The sequence below is a fragment of the Myiozetetes cayanensis genome, unplaced genomic scaffold (genome assembly GCF_022539395.1).
Source record: "Myiozetetes cayanensis isolate MyiCay16 unplaced genomic scaffold, myiCay2020 scf7, whole genome shotgun sequence".
NCBI lineage: Eukaryota > Metazoa > Chordata > Aves > Passeriformes > Tyrannidae > Myiozetetes > Myiozetetes cayanensis.
Window position 1 is genome coordinate 39459102 of NW_026087964.1, and position 19175 is coordinate 39478276.

General features: G+C 35.8%; 1 protein-coding gene across 1 annotated transcript in view; it reads left to right on the forward strand.

Annotated features, from left to right (window-relative positions):
- Window positions 1-19175, forward strand: part of PDGFC (platelet derived growth factor C) — a 124840-nt gene that overhangs the window by 65482 nt on the left and 40183 nt on the right. The window contains exon 2 of the mRNA XM_050338624.1: window positions 5966-6161. Coding sequence (XP_050194581.1) covers window positions 5966-6161 — 196 coding nt within the window. The remainder of the gene's footprint in view (window positions 1-5965; window positions 6162-19175) is intronic.

Sequence of the window (19175 nt, forward strand, 5' to 3'; positions counted from 1 at the left end):
TAAAATAATTATAGTAGGTTTATGTGTTTAGTATAGATGGAATTCCTTTCATATTCAAGTCAGTGGGAGCTTTAATATTGATTCCAGTGTAGTCAAGACTTTACCTGTGGACTTTGGAATAAATGCTTATCGGAACACTCTAGAATAATTAGATCTCTGAGTGTCTGATAACACCAAAAAGTTACCTCATCTAACATTTAGCAAAAGGAATTCTTTATCTTGGCTAATATGCAGTATTTATCTAGTTTTAAAAGGTATTGAGAAGTTCAGAACGAAAACTACCTTCCAAAAAGTTTGGTCTGAAAACAGATCTCAATAGAGGTTACTTTTAATGCAAGAAGATTTACTGTGCACAAAAAAAATAAACACCCAAGCCCTGTTTAATTGCCATCCTCTCCTTTGAGCAGAAGCCAGAGTACTAGGCAAAGTGTTGGCAGAATACTTGAAGGTTATAAATATAAACTTGTAAAGTAAAAGTATAAACTCATTTTTGTTTCTTGATGCAATTTGGAATCAAAAAGCTTTGTTAGTTTATGATTAGTTATGATTATCTTCTGCAAGGCGTTAAGTCACACAACTGTTTGGAAACTTTATTAAATCTGTTACTGCAGTTCCATGCTCTGTTCTTTTTTTTTTTTTTTTTTTTCCCTCCTTTCTCCCCACTTTCTTTTTCTTCCTTTTGTCCTTCCCTGTTGGGCCAGCTGCCAAAACTGAGGGTTCCTGAAGATCGATTAGAAAACTTTTGCTTCTCTGCACAGTTCATCTGTGTTCAGTCCTTCACATAATGTGAAAGGCAGAAAGACCTTTAGCCAGCAGTCAAATAGTGTATGATATTCTGTGCCTAAGGTAACAGTACAAGTTTGAATTAAAAATAGTAACTGAAGAAAAAAGGAATAGGTTAAATTGTGGGTTTTAAAACAAATCCAGTCCTCTGTGCATTCATCCTGAGTTGTGTGAACCAGATTTTTTTCACACGCCTTTTAAAGTGTGTGAGTGAAGTATGTGTCAGAGGGAAGAGTAATGTAAACAAGATGTTTACATTATTATTATATATACAAGATCTTTGTCCTACATGTTTCTACTTTGTTACTTTACATCCATATAATACTTTATAAATTGTATTTGTTTACATTTGCTAATTTAGGTAACAAGTAATGATGCAGATTAGCAGGTTACTAGTTAGAAGTTGAATTTATCATGCTGTGATGGTTGACAGATTATATGTGTATATTGTGTGTGTGTACTATGGGTATGTGCTTCTCTCTCTCTCTAATTTCTTACAAATACCTGAAGAATCATGTCAAGATTTCAAATAGGTAGCTATACCATAGAAGCAACTGAAAATGGAAAATCCACAGTAGGCTATATCTGTCTCAAGAAATTTGTCCCAGAAAACCTGCAAACCATACTGCTTAGGAAAGCTATCTTAGGAGATACTGCAAGCCAATATCAATTTTTCTTTTCTTACTACTTAAAAAGTGATAATGAAAGAGCAGCCTGTGTGCTTCAAAAACATTTCTTGTGGTACTTGAGGCACAATGGTTGGTAAGAACAGACTGCTTGCTAGGTAAGCTGAAAATTGATAGGATGGCCAGCCTTGAAGGCTCAGCACCTGGTTGGTGGCAGGCAGTGAGTGGACAGTGAGGAGTCATGGCTTGTATTTCTCTAAGGAAGAGAAGGCTGTGAGACAGTCACAGCAGGCCCCCAGTTGCATGAAGAGCAGTTTCAAGGGTGACCAACTTAAACTCTTCCTGGTAGAGGTACAGAGTTTAAAACCAGAACAAATCCTTAAAAAAACCAAAAAACAAAAACAAACAAACCCCCCAAAACAAAAACACAAACAAACAAAAAACCAACCAACAACAAACAAAACCCAAAAACCAACCAACAAACAACCAAAACCAAACAAAAAAAAAAAAAACCCAAAACCCAACCAAACAAAAACCCCACAAAAACATCCCCCAAAAAACCCCAAAAAATACAACAGAAAAAACCCCAGAAATTGCAGCTTGGGAGTATCAGATTGGACATTAGGAAAAACATCTTACCTAGAGAGGTAGTGCAGCACTGGAACAAGTTATCCCAAGACGCTGTGGAGTTTCCAGCCTTGAGGGGAGTTGAGCATTGGCTAGAAAATGCCAACCCTCAAATGGGTGTGCTGCTGTGGCGTGAGTGGGAACTGTAACCCAAGCAGGAGCTGGGCCTGGAGGTCTCCAGAGGTCCCTGGAAAGTAGCATATATATGATTTTGAGTGGCTTTGTCCTGATAGTGACTTTGTGTGCAAACAATATTTAACAAAGCTATTTGTCTTCAATTTTCTTTCAATAACAGATGACTTTTTAGCTTTTCTTTTGTGCCTGTCAAAAGAGTTAAATTTCAATTGACTGTTGCATTCAGATAATAGCTAAGAAGGGCCTGGAGGCAATTGAACCAGAGACAGGATAGAAGGAGGTACCCCTGTATGCCCTTGAGTTACTACTTTTAAAAGCAGACTTACCGCTTTTAGAAAACCTGGTGAAAAAGGAAGAAATGGCATGTTATGTTACATTTCAAAGAATTTCTTGCACAAAGTTGTAAGTTTCTGTACATATGGGGATGTTGTAAAAATTATATGGGAATGCCGTCAGGAAATCTTTTCAATTACTTTAATTAAAAAACCCTGCTTCCTCTGAAGTTCTGTGGTAATGAACAACTAGTTACTGTCAAAGCAGGGGACTCAAACTGCAACATGACTGTATATCTGAAAAAATCTCTAATGTTAGTCGGTAAATATTTGGAGTTCAGACTTATGTTTGAATTTGGCTTTATTTTTTTTTTAAGCGGCAATAAACACACATGAGCTAATGCTGTTTCTGAAGGCCTAAAAGTTGTTTTCATAATTTAGGGCTACAATATGAAATTACTAACAAATAATATATTAACACTGTGGGATTAGCAGTACTCTTGTCCTGTTGTGAAATTACTGTAGTTTAACAAAAGGATTTAAAAAAAATAATTTTAGTGGTACTGTGTGACCTTTTAGGTGAATCAGTGCCGAGGCCGTTACTCCATTCATGGTGCTCCTCTTTTCTGCTGCAACTCCTCTTCTGTTCCTGAACTGTGTGCATTTGTCTGAGGTTTACCCATGACCCTTGCTAAAATGTAGAGATTACAATGTACTAAGAAGCAGTTATTTGCTATATTTAAAAAGTGTCAGCACTGATCTTAGTGAAATGTGTTGTGCCCATGGGGGAAGAGACCTACTTTGAAGTAGGCAGGAATGAGCTTGTCTAGTCGGTGGGTTTAATTTCAGTTTACAGTGGCATTTGCTGATCTGTTTGGTGATACTGTGGTTTTTCATCTGCATTACCACATCAGATGTACCGTGCTCTCAGAATGCCTGGAATCTTGTTATTTTCAGGGGCAGACTTTTCACATTGATAGATATATAAATCTGGTGATAGCATCTTTTACCACATCAAAAGATACTGTGGGGACTCATTCTTCAACTTCAGGCTACGTTAAGCGAGTGCTGTCCTTTCCTAGTAATTGTGTCATATCCCTGGGTAAAGTCAGGGATTTTTCCCTTCTAGTTTGGCTTGTTTCCAGGACTTTCTCTTGAGTGATTCTCAGTTTCTCATCATCTGATTAAGCTTTTTACTGAAGATGCAAATACATTGTTTTGGTCCTTGTCTTGTCCCCATTTTCCTTGCGTGTTATTGTTGCCTCCTGGACAAGGTGGTGCCTATCTCAGTCCTTGCCTAAAGTGATGCTTCAGATTTATTCAATGCTGTTTGTACAGTAATAATCTTCTTTAATTTTTTTTTTTTTGACAGTTGTAGGGCAGGGTAAGGGTGCAGAGGATAATTGTTAGTAGAAAGGCAGACAGTTCACAACAGCTATGTATATAGCTTGGGAGTTATACAGCTGACCACTGTAAATCTGAGTGAGCTTGTTACTCTCTTTTAAGTGTAACTTGGACTGATTTATACCTAAAGTAAAGGCAGGAATTTCAAAGTCATTCCCCAACAAACAAATACCATAGTCTCAGCTGTGTTCAAGTACCTGTGCTTTTCACACAACCTACCATAAAGAAATTTTCAGAACATCCATGAACTCAGTAGAACGAGGATAGCTTTTTGAGGTACACTGGAACAATTTATGTAGAACAGATAAAAAGGAATATTGAAGCTTAGAGAAATAACAAGCTTCATTCTCCAGCTATAGCAATTACTCGCCTTTGTAGTCATACAAAATAATTCTTTTGTAAGGGAAGAAATTCCATTGTGTGAGAGCAAATATTTGAAATGGAGCAAGTGGTGTGTGTGTGTGAATTCGATATGTTCATGTAACACCGTTGTGTGCTAAAGTAAGTAGATATTTTTTCATTACAAATGGAGGAGCTTGAAGTTACTGGAGGTGCCAATAATTTCTGTTAACTAAATTGCCACGTCTTTTCATTTTTCTTGCCCCTTTTTATCGACTTCTCATTTGATATGCCTGGACTATTTACAGTCCTCACTTGCAGTGCTGTTGTTACCAATGTCCTGATGATGCAAAAGAAAACACTTTTTAATATGTTGTGAAGTATATCCTGCTTTGTAACAATGTTTGCGCTTTTAAAGACAAAATGGACCACTGATTAGTGTCATCAGATACCGTGCTTTGACATGTTTCTCTGAAATGGTGGTCCTTTGAATACTTTGGAAATAGCACTCTGGTGTACTAATCTCTGGGAAAGTAATTTTTGTTATTGTTGGCTCCTGTGTTTCACATGCAGCTCTCAGCTGACAGACTGTACATTATAGAAAAATGCTTGTGACTCAGCTAACAAAAACCCAGTGAAGTATCTAAATTAGGAATTCTGGGTTTGTGCCTTTTTTTCTTATTATTGCACGCTGTCCTCTCTTACTGCAGTCAGTCCTCTGCAAGTGTGTGTGGACACTGGTAAGACCACACTCCATCAGTTTTATATAAGTAGCCATTCTACTTAAAAGAAAATTTACTGGTTTCATACCACAAGTGGAAGGCACAAATCCAAAGGAATAGAAAGCAAGAGTCTGTCAGACTTTAAATTATATTTAAGTATAGATTATTTTAAAATAGCAATGCAGTTTCTGTGGCCTTCTTTTCTTGCATGACATTCATTTAGCTGTCAACCTTTATATGTAGCTATAATAAGGTAAAATTGCAGTGTGTATTTTCATAGTAGACTGAATTATGTATGTCATTTATAGCTTCAAATGAATATTACCATAATGCTGGTTATTAAAAAAAAAATCAGAAAAATCAGATAAAGTTTCTAACTAAAAAGACAATTAATAGCTGAAAACAAAGCAATATTAACAAAGCAATATTAACTCTGCAGTACAAACCTACAACTTTATTTTGTTACAAAAGTAACTCTGAGAATCCCTATAATTTACTGACTGAAATCTCAGCCTGACTGTATACAGGTTTTTAGAAAAAGCCAAAGATAATAAAGTCACGTGCTACAGAATGGAGAGGTTGTCTTCATTCAACATGCTTATGGAAATAAATTTTGTAGTTTAGAGATCTCATTGTTGTATGTCACAAGGTTAAACTCTATCCAGATTACCTCAGTACCTTTTCTTTTTGCAGCTAAATACCCAATATGAGTTGATTCCAGCAGCTGAATATGAATTCCTGTGAATATTGGATGCTTGAGAATGAGGTTTCTTGAGTTAATGTGAAGAGAGTTTTGGCTCTGAAAGGCATGTCTGCTGCTCACCAAATGCTTTCGGAACAGCAGTTGAGACTTGGGTTTGAATAACTTTTTGCCATGAAAGTAATACTTATGATTTTCAGGTGGTTTTTACTACATGGACTTTCCAAACAGAAATTCTCACAAGATGAAGAAAAGCAAGCAAAACAAAAGTGTCTTTATCTGTGCATTCTATTTGAACACTTTGGGGAAAGGAGAAGGAATGAGTATTAATGTGTCTGTTTTGTGTCTTTACTATAGGTGTGCAGGATCCTCACCATGAGAAGATAATTACTGTGACTACCAATGGAAGTATTCACAGCCCCAAGTTTCCACACACATACCCACGCAATACTGTACTAGTGTGGAGATTAGTAGCACTAGATGAAAATGTATGGATACAGCTTACTTTTGATGAAAGATTTGGGCTTGAGGACCCAGAAGATGACATTTGCAAGTAAGTTACTTTCCCTTTTACTTATGGAAAATATGAAAAGAGGTTGTTGGAGAATGAAAATAAGCTTGATGTTTGCAAAAATGTGACACATACATGTCTATATATTTATAAAATGCATCTTTTAAAGTATTAGTTTATGATTTTCTTTTGTGGTGCTAGAGAAGGTTTTCATGCTTGAAAGCTTCAGGGTGCCTCCATTTTTACTTCTGCATTCACTATCTAGGCCATAGATATATTATGGTACAAAAATGTGACATATTTAATCTGTCTCTCAAGTAAAAGTTTCTATATCGTGGGAAAAAAATTCTTGGTGGAATGTTAGAAGGATGAATGTCTAATATTTACAGAGAAGATTTGGGTAAACGAGTTACCTGAAGTGGAATTCAGGTTATGGCAAAAAGTGATTCATCCCTGTTCATGACCCCCACAAACACTACTCCACAATATTTTAATGGCCTTAAATGGTCACGTTCTCTATTTTCTGTGACAAGCAGCACTTACAGTATTGCACTAGTTGACATTCTTCAGTGGTATTATTTTTTTCCCTGATGTCAGTAAGTATCTGCCAGCTCAATCACTGGCCCAGCTGTCTGTAGTACCTGTGGAATCTCTGTTTCTCTCCATGATTCTCAGCTGTATCTCATTTGTACTACTCATTTGTAGTTTGGAAGAGAAAGAACTGTGACATAACAGACATCAGGATAGATGTCATTCTGAAGCAAGCCATGGTTGATCATGTTTTGGGTATTTTATGAGGCAGTTGGGGCTGACTATATACTTCCTGTGGGTGGGTGAAAGGAGAGAGGTCTTAAACTCTTGTATTCTGTACTTGTTGGTCATTGCAGCAACACATTGTAAAAAATCCGATGTGTCAATAATCACATGTTGTCTGAACTCTTCAGTAAATTAAGCAACAGATAAAATATGTCATCTGAATGACATATTCTCCTTTGATGTGTTCCTGGAGAGGTAATTCACACAGGATTTTTCTGTAAAAGTAATTTGGTTTTGTTTGTTTTGTTTTTCTGTTTCGAGTTTTATTTTTTTGTACCTCATATACACGTTTGATTTGATTCTTGCTTTCTAATTAACTGGTATTCCATTGTTTTTATATCTAATATCAACTTTGGATAACAAATTTGAATTTTTAGGGGTTACTTTTGCATTTATCCTTAATTTGGGAGCAGAAGTTCATAACAGATGGATAAATACCTTTCTTTCATAATTCTGAAGGGAGTAATTATCATGGGATGTCAAATAGAATTAAGATACTAAGTACTATAAACATATGTTTGCTCAGATGAGTGCACTTCCTTTGCACAATAATTCTTTTCTCTGAGTGAAAACTTAGCTTGCTTTTTCTTTTCTTTGCATATGGCAGAGTGAAGTGGCAAGTGAAAGAAAATCCAGGTAGGGTGACTCATTCGTCCACTTGCAAAAAGAAAAGTAAGATAAGTCAAAATATTTTATAATATTATAACTAGAATAGTATTGTAATTGGAGTACTTTTAAGTAATCAATGTGCTGAATACAAAAGTACTGACAAATCAAGAAACAGTAATAAGTCATTCACAATCTTCACTTGGTTGTAATCTTATCATGCCAGTATTTGTGCAGGGCTGTCAGGAAGCTGTATGAATGCAGTTCCTGGTAGGTGTGCTTCTGAGGAAATACTGGGCTTTTTGGCTTGGAAGATATGACCCCCTGAAAAAGACAGTTGTATTGTTGATTTCAACCAAAGGAAGAAAAATGTAGCTAGGATTCCTCTGAACTTTAAATTCGGTAACAAGCTCAGTAAAGGAAGAGAAGGTTTACCTTGTTTGATGTGAAAGGAGTATAAAAACTGATGAGCTGAGGAAAAGACCTGAAACACAGAGAGATTAAATAGATAAAATAATTGTATCCAGCTCAAGTAAGTTACCAGTTATCAGAGTATTATCTCTTTATGGCTTATGTGTCTTGCATTTCTTACCTCTTAGAGTTCATAATAAAATTATTTAATCCTTTTCCTAGTATTTTTTGTAGAAAATTAAGGGGTTTTTTTATTGACTGGATCCCATACTATTTATTTATCACTGTGTTTCTGCCATCTTGAAACACACAAATCGATATTATTGCTGTAGAGTACTCAACAAAGGCAAGTTTTTATGACAAAGGACAGCATGAAAATATCACATGAAATTAAACCTATCATAACTCTATACCTTTAGTTCTGACCTATGACCAAAAGTAAGTTAAAACTGCAGCATGTCATTAGACTTTCTATGCAACAGTGTGCAGTGTGTATCAGGATCTCTTCCTCTCCCTTCAGTAGTGTATGAGTTACCTGCAGTGGTCATTGTCACAGTTTTCAGTTCCTCTACCTGGTTCTTAAGCTTCTTATTCTGGGTAATGCCAGAGCTTTCTCCATCATCCTTGTAGGCTGTAGTGCCCTGCAGTTTAGCTCACAGGACCAATGAGAGAATAGGCTGAAGTATATAAGCTTAAGATAAATAGCAGTTTTTAAATCTTGTAGTAGTTCAAATATTACTTATGCATTGGAGAAAAAAAACCCATGAAGATATCCAGCTGCACACGTTTTTTTTTTTTTTTGTTTAACATAGTTCTATAACAGACACAGAATGGTAGTGGTGAATATAAAATGTCATAGATGTATCCTGAAAGTATGGAAAGTTTTTCCCTGTATATGAATGACCTCCACACTTGGATTTCTCCAGAGTCAGTTCTGACATTTCAAGCTATTCAGTGAAGTCTTTTCATCTAGAACAAATATCACATTTTACAGATATATTGAAGGTCTAGTCTACCCTTCAAATATTTTCCTTAATGTGAATCAGAAGTGACCCTGCATGGCTTTTTTTTCACTCTGTTATTACTTGCAGTTCAACTTAAAATATTTACTAATGCATTACAACAATTTCTATGTCTAAGACCAGCCATCCTGACCCATACTCACCAGAAACAGCATTAATGTGCATGTTGTGCTAATTCCCATCAGTCTTAAGCATGATTGCTGTATTCTGTATATTTTAGAAAGTTTAAATTACAGGTTTTTCGGAATAAAATTTTGATATTTTGCCTGTATTTCACCAGGTGATTTTTATCCTGGTTTTAAGGTTGTGATGTGCTTGAAACGTATACAGATCATCTCTACATTCCTTAAAAGACAGCTAATGATTTTTTTAACCACCGTTCTACTTCATCTGCCCTTGATCCTTTCTATGGACAAGATGTTAAAAATCCCACTCTGTCCTTTCCAAAGTGAACACAAACTCCAGTTTTCATGAAAACCAGATCCCTGCATATATCTAGAAGAGATTTAGCTTATTTCGTTGATAATATGGATATATAAATCCTCTGCAATATTGCAGTAATTTCAGTCTCATACACTTCATTTGATTTCAGCTGTGACTTGCAAAAGAAAAGGTTATGAGCACAGAAATCTCCCAGCAAACTAAACAAACCAAAAGGAAGGATACCACTCCTGTGTGTTTTGTGCAGTACTGTTCAAGTGATAGAAGTTGCAGGGAATTTCTAGCAAACAGAGGCATTGTGGATTTGGATCGTGTATGCTTACCCTTTCTGATGAAATAGCAATGCAGTTTTTCTTCTACTGTTATGATAGCTGATATGAAAGGTCATTATTTTCATGATGCTAGCCCCTCAATGCTGTTTTAATCATGAAACCATTAGATTTCTGTGCCAGATTTCTGTCATCAGGGAGGTGCCATGACTCTTCTTGACCAGGAGCTGATTTTTGCTCAGCTGTTTGTTGCTGTCCAAATTTGTTGCTTTCTGTAGCTGAGAACATGAAGTGATAAAGCTTTCTGGTGAGCTCCTCTGTGACAGGAAGACACAGATTTAGTTTTCTTCCAGGAAGAACATGGATGCCACAACTGGCCTTAAAAGGAAGTCTGATATTGTGAATAGGTTGTACATTGGAGCTTTACAATGCAAGGCTGCAATAGGAAAGGAAAAGAAAAAAATCTTGCTTTTGCATAGTAGTATGTTTCAAACTTGCTCTCTCCCTATGCAGAGAGTGACTAGTTGTTCATGTTAGTAGTGGTTGCAGCTGTTCTTTCTAATCATCAGATGATTACAGCCTGTTTGACTTTTATTACGTATTATAAAACACAGAAATGTGTCACAAATCCGAAGTGCAATTACTGTAGATAAGATGATAAGGATAAAATACATGAGTAAAAGAATGTGGAACTAACCAAAAGTTGGATAATAAATACCATTTTACCATCATCTTCATATAGGATAGCTACACTAATTTCCAACTCTCTTTAGTTCTCTAATAATTTAAATTATTAACAGCTGTAGTCTGTATTGTGCATGGTTTTTTTGTTTGGGTTTTTTTTGGGGGGAAGGGAGCTTTTAACAGCAGCAGATGTGAATCTATTCTGTATAAGTGAAGCATTAGCCTCTAATGTTTTGAAAGAATTTCAAAAGCTTGTCTACTTAATATGTGTAATATGTAGAACTTTTGCCTTCAGAAAATTAGTTAAGCTGAAGGCAACTGTCAGTGCTAACTTAGGGTAAAATCTATTCACTTTTTTTATCTCTTCATGTCAAATTCAGTACTTTTAATACTGGGAATGCCTCCCTTTTCCCTCGTGTTTCTGTAAGGTACTTGCTTTCACTTCAGATCTGCTGGGACTGAGCTGTTGCCTTCCATCCACAGAACATCAAGGTTCTGTAGAAACTGCAATCCAGACTGCTTTAGCAGTCATATACTTCCTAATGAATATATTGTTAGGAAATTGTGCATAAGAGTTAAAAAATTAAAAATATTTGGCTAAGTCTGACAAGACTGAAACAAGTGTATTCAAGAGGAAACATACAAACACTGTCTTTAGTCTGTCACTGTGAGGAAAGAAAATATTTTCTTAGCAGTCTTTTTTTTTTTTTTTACATAAATTATGCAGTGATAAGTTATGATAAACACAATAAAAAGAATAAAATTTCTGTGATGTAATTTTCCAAAGAAACCTTTCTGTGTCATATAAGACACAATGATTAACTTGCACCCCATGGAACTGCCTTTCTCGTAATTACTACAAATCTGTACATTTAGTGTGTGGAGTAAAATATGGATGCATAACTGTGCCTCTCCAATGCTTCAGTAAAAAAGAGGACAGACATTTTATTTCTTTTTGGCTGTTTGTTATGGAAGCACCTTACAACATCAACAGAGCACATGCGTGAAAAGATAACGCCAGCATAATTTTCTTCTAGATGGAAGAAATTCTACCCCACACCCTCATCCCCAGTGAAGACAAAAAATTTTTTTCTTTTGTTTTGCCTTGAGTGCATTATAGAGTCAATGTTGATATATATGTGAAGAACATTTTAATATCAAACATATATTCGTGAAAGAAATTTAACTCTCCACATAAAGTATATTAATTCAGGGGTTTTGGGGGCAACAAGTTCCTTATCAAGGTCTAGTTCTCAAGAAAATTGTTTTCTGGACACAACTGATGGGCTGTCTTTAGTGTCAGACAGTCTTAAATGCTTCTCATGGACTGTGATTACAGAGGTTGAAGTTATCTCTTGGGTAAGTACAAAGTTCAAGTTGACTCTGAATAACTGGAGAAAGACCTTTAAATGAACTCTGTATTTAAAGTGGAATTGGTGCAGATGATGTTCATGGTGACTCATGTTGCTAAGTAGCTGGGCTGCTGGGATTTTAACTGCTTCCCCACACACTTCTGAAGATGAAGGGATTGCTGCTGCCACCTTTATTTGAGAATTCAAAAAACAGTAAGTCCCCAAAAATTCTAAGGCTTCAAATTGGGGAAAAAAACCCCACAACATTCAGCACCAAAACCCACAGAATCTTGACAGTAGGGATTAATGTTGTAGTAAGACTAATCCTTAAAACTCTTTCCTTAGAGCTATTGCCTTAGAATTTCAGTTGTTCAGTTTTAGACACCTGTTTTGTTTTTTTTATGAGATGCTACACATATGGGTGGACTAGGTTCTGTTTAGGTGACTACATATCAGTGGTACCAAAATGTCTCATAATTAGCCATAACTTCTTCAGCCAAAATGAAACCATATCTAAAGTTAAAATTTATTATAACTCTGTTCTGTGAGTCAGATCCATTTGAAGAAGAATGATTCATTAATATATGGGATTATAAAAGGCCTATGAGTGCTCATTCTTTAATACACAGTATTTACTTTTTTCCCAACATATAAACTACTTGCTAATCAGTTTTATTCAAAATCTGAAAGGGGGATATATCATTTAAATAGTTGGAACAAGTTCTAGCATTCAAGTGCCTTAGTTTAATTCAAATACTGATAGGAAAGAATTATATGAAATAGCTGATTTAATCTGTAGTCCTTTGTATGAGTGGCACTATGGTGGCATTTTAGGAGTGGTGTGTAGAAAATGCTATAAAACTTGTGTTAAGGCAGCTGGTAATTTCTTCTGATGTTTGTGGAGTGGGCTTTTTAGTTTTGTTTTGTTTTGAATTTTAATTGCTCAATCTATTTGCAAGACAACCAAAAAGTGGTACCAGTACAAGAAAAGTCTGAATACTTAATGGATTTAAATAGAGGATGAGAGTGGGGGATGGAGATCAAAGTTTTTAAGAAGTTAGATTGATTTAGGACCAGAGTCCTTTGATTATATAAAAAATGTTCTTTTATATAGAAAGAAAAAAGTTTAGTCCTACAAAGGTTATTTCTTTCATGTGAGTTGAAATATAACAGTATTATCTCAATTTATGTGTACAAAAGAATCCAATAGACTTTTGCTTCCTGCTTTCTTAATGTTTTGAAGAAAAAAATGGCTGGGGTTTTTTGCATCAAAAGAAATATCTCGATCCATTTCTTTTCTATTCTGACTTCACTGAACAAAATTGTGGTTTTTTTTGTTGTTGTTGTTTTTGGTTTGCTTTTTTTGGTTTTTGTTGTTGTTGGTTGGTTGGTTTTTTTCTTGAAGAAAGCTCTTTCGTTTGGATATTACATGATTCCTGAAAAAAGTTGTTCTTTGATTGTCAAGTAATTCTAACATTAAAATTACTAAAGTAACTCTAACATTAAATCTTTCAGCTGGTCCCATCCTGTTGGTTTAGCTGCTGTCCAGTGTTCACACTGTGGCACAAGTGTGTACTTTATCCAGTATACACATTCTTTTGGGTTTTCTACTGCTTATTAAAAGTTGCTTAATACCATTCTCATGATAAGAGTTTTGTAAATGTGACAAAGCAGATATCACAGGCAATTAAGATAAAAACAAAACAGAAAACTAAAGAGTAGCAAGATTATAGCTCAGGCTACTCTGCAACACACATTTCTTAAGCTTCAGAAAGAGCAAACACTCTTCTGCAGAAAGGGCTTATAGCTGCAAAACTATTCTCTAAGCAAATCAGAATGCCACATAAGAAAGGGAAAGTGAAGGAGATGCTTCTCTGAGTGGAATGGGAGGACAGCATAGCATAGATAGTGTGATCAGGAGGACATGCTGCACAAATTTAGAGGTTGCATTCTTGTCCACCTGCTTTTCCCTCCGTTATAATAAATCCAGCATTCATTGTTATTATATGCTGTTGCTAGAGGACACTGTAATAGATATTATTTTGCAAGTAATTTGAAACCTATTTTCACAGCCCAGATGAGTGTTTGGAGAGTGATTGCTGATGAGTGGGCAGTTGACATAATCACTTACTCCTTTTTCACACCAGAGACTACAGCCATTGACTTAAAAAAATATTTTAGGCTCCTTAAAATTCCTTCCTGGTCCTTTCAATCTCAAGCAAGCTGTTTGAATAAAGTAAACTGTGTCCCCAGTATCAAAATATTTTTGTAAATGGTCCTAATCCTAATTTATTGCTTCTGTAATTGTTTCATGTTACTGTAGTTGGCTGTGTTTCTAGTGGTGGAGACTGAAGTTATTTTCTTTGATTGTGAGTGTGGAGCTGCTGGGTGTTGCTTCTGTCTAGTGTGCTCTGGGAACAGTTACTGATGGAGTTCCACTGCTCCCACCCCACCACTTATTAAAATATAGAAGTATGTGTCTACTTTGAGGGGGCAGAAAAACATACTGTGAGCTATCACCACCTGAGCTCAGGGACACAGACAGATCCAAAAGCCACCTGTAGTTTCTGGTGTGGCTCACTTAAGTCCTGATGTCTAAAGAAACATAAGCTGCAGAGGCAGGCCCAGCAATATAATCTAAAGTTACCCCATGTAGCGTCTAAGTATGCCAGTTTAAACACAGCACACACTCCCTTCCTGATGTTTTCTGGTTACTGAAACTCTAAGTACAGTTAAGATTATAGAATCACCATCAGGTATATAATAAGCAGGATTAAATAAGAATTAGTAGACATTTCAACTGTCCTGTTCCTAGACGGATAAAGTGATTCTTCACCTGTGATGCATATTTTCTTTTTTACCTTCCTCCGCTTGTCCTCTGCCTTTTCTCTCTCCCTCTCACTAGATGCCACTTGAAGTGTATCATCAGCGTTTTAACAAAATATGTTGCTCACATGCAATTGTAGTTAGACTGCATTACCAGCAAATCTTGCAGTCAGAAGAGTCAGTAAGAGTCCTGTCTTGCACTCCATGATGCTCCATTAGGGTAAAATAGATGTGAAATTCTCAATGATCATCAGGATTGAAATTCTCAATGATCATCAGGGTATTTGAGAAGATACATGTCCATGAGAAACTCCTAAAAGAAAGACTCTCTATAATAAAAAAGGTTAAATTGTCATCTGGGAGTGTCATAGGGGTTTTTTTTATAAGGTAAAATAAATAGATCATCTCCTTTTCTGGCAGTAGCATGTGAAAAGAGAGACCAATAAGCTAGCACCAATTATTAAGTAGGTCTTAAATCTCTTCAGACTAGTCTTTGATTCATATGCTGTGTCCGGATTAAAAATAAGTTTGCATAATTTCATGACCATCAATTTATAACTAGTTAAACTGAAGTGAGAAGAAACTTCTTGCACTCCTTAGGTGAAAACTGATCTCCTGCTAGGATTAGAAACACTTTTTTTTTCTGCCTCATGCAGTGTTATACAACTGCTCGGTTACATTATAGGGATTTTTCACTCTCTGAACAGCAATTATTACCCTGTGCTGAAGCAGAATATTGGACTTCATGACAACTCGTCTGTCCTGGCTTGGTAATATCTGTGTGCTAGTGTGGCTACCAAAAGACCACATGTTATTGTATTGCTGAGCTGAAAAAATAAAGGTGTTTTTATTTGAATAAGCATAGATAGAGTCCCAGCCTCCACTGAAGTAGGATGGAGGGAGGGAAAGGGAAGATGGGAAACTTGACCAGATGTGTAATGGTAATCTAACCTCAGAGGGTTATTGAGGGGAAGGACTGCTGCCTGCAATGTCCTGGGTGAATCTTCACATTGTTGAAAATACTCCTTATGGCCCTTATGATCCATCTCCCCCCACCCCTGAAGAAAAAAGAAATACGCTTTTGAATATTGTTAGGAAATGGCTTAGCCATTAGTTTTCACATCATTGACTGGAGCCATTGCTACATTCCAGGATTTATGTCCTGGAATATCCTGGATTGTGCATAAAGAAGAAATTACAGTCATATAAATAAATAAATAATTCAAATGCTACTTGAAAAACAATGGTAAAAAATGTGATTATGGATTCACAGAAGCTGGAACAGATAAACTGACCACTGTGAACAGTGTGAGAAGAGGAAAATATTTTATAGTGCATTAGAAAGAATGCTTTACAACCTTGGCTGTTAATGTGAACCCTAAAGTCCATTAGTGTTTTTGATTTTGTACAAAATGTTTATCTGTACAGTAGGAATGTGTGGTTTATTATTATTGCTGTAATTCTCAAGATAAAATATACCAGACTTTACAGAGGAGTGCTGGTAAAAAGTTGGCAAGGCATTTAGTTCTCCAAAATATGGAGTGAGTAGTACTGTACAGTGTAGGATACTTACTGAACTGATTCACTGTCTGTGAACTGTCTAGTGCAGCAGGACCCTGAACTCTGGTGGTCATTTCCACATGGTGTTGTACATTATAATAATACTACTAATATTTTACGTAATAATAATAATACATATATTAAAATAAATAAAATAATAATAGTAGTATAAATTAATAATAGTAGTATATAATAATAATAAATTATACAGGCAATACTTTGCAGGGCAGATGATGACAACAAAGAATAGGAGTGCTACTGTGCAGAACAGTAAGAATGTTCTTATATATTCCTATACCATTTCTGTTATGTATTATTATTTAAACTCGTTAGTTTTTATTATTTAAACTCATTATTTAAACTCATAACTTGTGCAAAATAATAAAGAAATCTGTGGTCCACACATACAGTCAGTAGCACAAAGTAGAGAAATCAGAGGTGAAACAGTACAAGAAAATATTTCATGTAGATGTTACCCATTTTCTGGTCCTTGAAAAATATCCTTTCCAAGTAACTTCTAATTATGTGGAAAATCTTTTTCATTCACTGTATTTTGTATGACTACAAGAGAATCTGTAAAAAGGATAGAAATAAGGTAAGTATAGCAGAGTAATTGTGAGTGATGGAAACTCTTGGAACCTTCATCTTCACAGAAATGCATCCTTCGTATTTTAAGATGAAGGCCAAGGTAATGAATGGACTGGGGCATGATTTGCAGGCTGATTCATATGTGTTCATACATTTTTCCAAGCTTTCTAATTTTCCCAAATTCATCTTTGTCTTTGGCATATAGTACTAGTAATGATGGTATGAAATTTCATGCACTTGTTTGATTTGTATATCTCTTCTATTTGTAACATGCCATTTTTGGACTAAACTTAATCCTTATTTAAAAAGAGCTAAACATATTTTGTATTCTCACTGGTATTGGGGAATACTGTTGCTCTGTGATACAAAGTACATAAGTATAGGTGACTTCTAAGAAATTTGACAATTGGTCTTTTAAAAGGAGGAGTTTGGGAAACTGTCTTCTGTTTTTACCTCCACTTCTGATCTGCAGGATTATAGAGTCTCTTTCTACAAGATTCTTGTTCAAGTGCTTGAAATGATGTATCAATAGAAGTTACACTAGTATAAACTGGCTCATAACAGAGGCTGTCTAGGACTGAATTCTGTGATTCTGTGTTCGTGAAAATACTTGTTTAAGCACTTAATCCATGTCAGTAGTTTAATATATGCTTAAGTAATTGCAGCCTTGCTGTCTGAATATAGAATAGTTTTATTTTAGAACCTGAGTTACATTTACCAATGTATCTAATTTACAATTTCTCATTCTTGTGGAAAAGTTAATGTTTCTTCCTCCCCACAAGGCAGATGTTACTTTCAGAGCTACAGGATATTCATATGCTTAAGATGGAGGTATTTAAGTGTTTACCAGTGCACTTAGACACGAGGCATGATGATTTATATCCCAGAGGTGTTTGTGTGCCAATTTCTTAGTCATCAGGGAAAGGATATGTTTTGAGCGATATGCAGTTTATCAGTGGGCACTGAAATAAACTTCTGACACAAACAAAAGTTTTGGAGAGAAGTATGAGAAGACACATTTCTTTGGGTTTCTTATTTTTACACGCAGTTCTTTGACTCTAGTTCACCAAGTGACAAAAGCTGCTTTGCAAAATGTGCATGTCTTAGCTCGCGTGATACCTCCATTTTTTAGCAGATCCACAGAAAATGGAAATATGTTTTTTGGTAGACTGGAGAGTGGTAATGCAGCAGACAGTTTCTCCAAATCAAACAACCAGTGCACCCCTTTCATGAAAAGTGTTCAAATGTTTGAAGAGTAGACTGTGCGGGTTTGAACTTGGTCTTGTTTTGCAGTTTTGAAAGTGTATATCTATGATCAACATGGCTTACAGTGAATCAAGGGGAAGAGAATTGAAACCTGAGATTAAACTTTTTTTTTCCCTCATGTATCCTAAATAACAAGATAGAAATACAGAGAGAGTTGTGCGGTTGTGTTAGAAGCCTCAGGCTGTTAATAATCACTAAGAGGAAAGATTAAGTAGAGAGAACCATGGCAACCATCTAACATTTGTGAATGAATCTGTGTTTCCATAAAGCAGTTCCTAATGTACAGTACTGTATATTCTAAAATAGATGTATTCAAAGTAGGTTGGCCCAGAAACTACAATCCATATTTGGTGAATGGCGGTTAGAAATGTTCTCTGTTTATACCTCGAGTATCTTTATTTCATGGAAAATGTAGACATGGCAGGATACTTGGGGGTTTTATGCTCATTTGCTCTGTTGGCTGGAAGTGATGTCTACTGCTGGAAGTGATGTTTGTGTGTAATTAAAGATCATTTTCTGAGTACAAAAACCTGACCTCATCAGTTATTTATTTGGATTATATCTGGATTTGCTGTTTCTTTCCAGTGACTGTTACGGCATAGTGTATGTAATATCAGCAAACACAAGAAACTACTATGGAAATTTATTTCATGTCATGTCAAATCACTGCTGTGCTGCTCCATCATCTTTTCTGTTTTACGTTAAAACATCGATCATGACAGAAAAGGTAGAATGTAACTCCTTTCTCAATCTTTGGCTGATCTGTAATGATATCCAAAGGAGTTTCATCTTATAGAGGAAGGCACTGCCAAATCTTTCTAAAGAGGATGAATCCTATGGGTAAATTGCCCATTTTGTGAGCCCCGGGAACTGGAGTCAAACAACTCTGGGTAGCTTTGTTCAAAAGTTCATATTAGAAAGACAAAATCCAGAGGGAACATTTTAAATATTTAAATTTTTATATTGGCTAGTTTTTAAAAAAAAAAAAATAATTCCAGTATCCTGACTTTACTGTTGCTCAGAGTAGCCCCAGTTAATTAATTCTGATAATGTTGAGCAGAATCATTTTGGTTGAACTTTTGCACTGTATGGAGCATTTGCTGGTGGTGTCCCCAGGCCACCATTTCAGTCAAGGTGCCATCTCCCTTCTGTAAATCCAGGAAATTTACGTTCTCTATCATCTGAGGGTTTTTTCTCTGCCACCTAGCTGGCAAG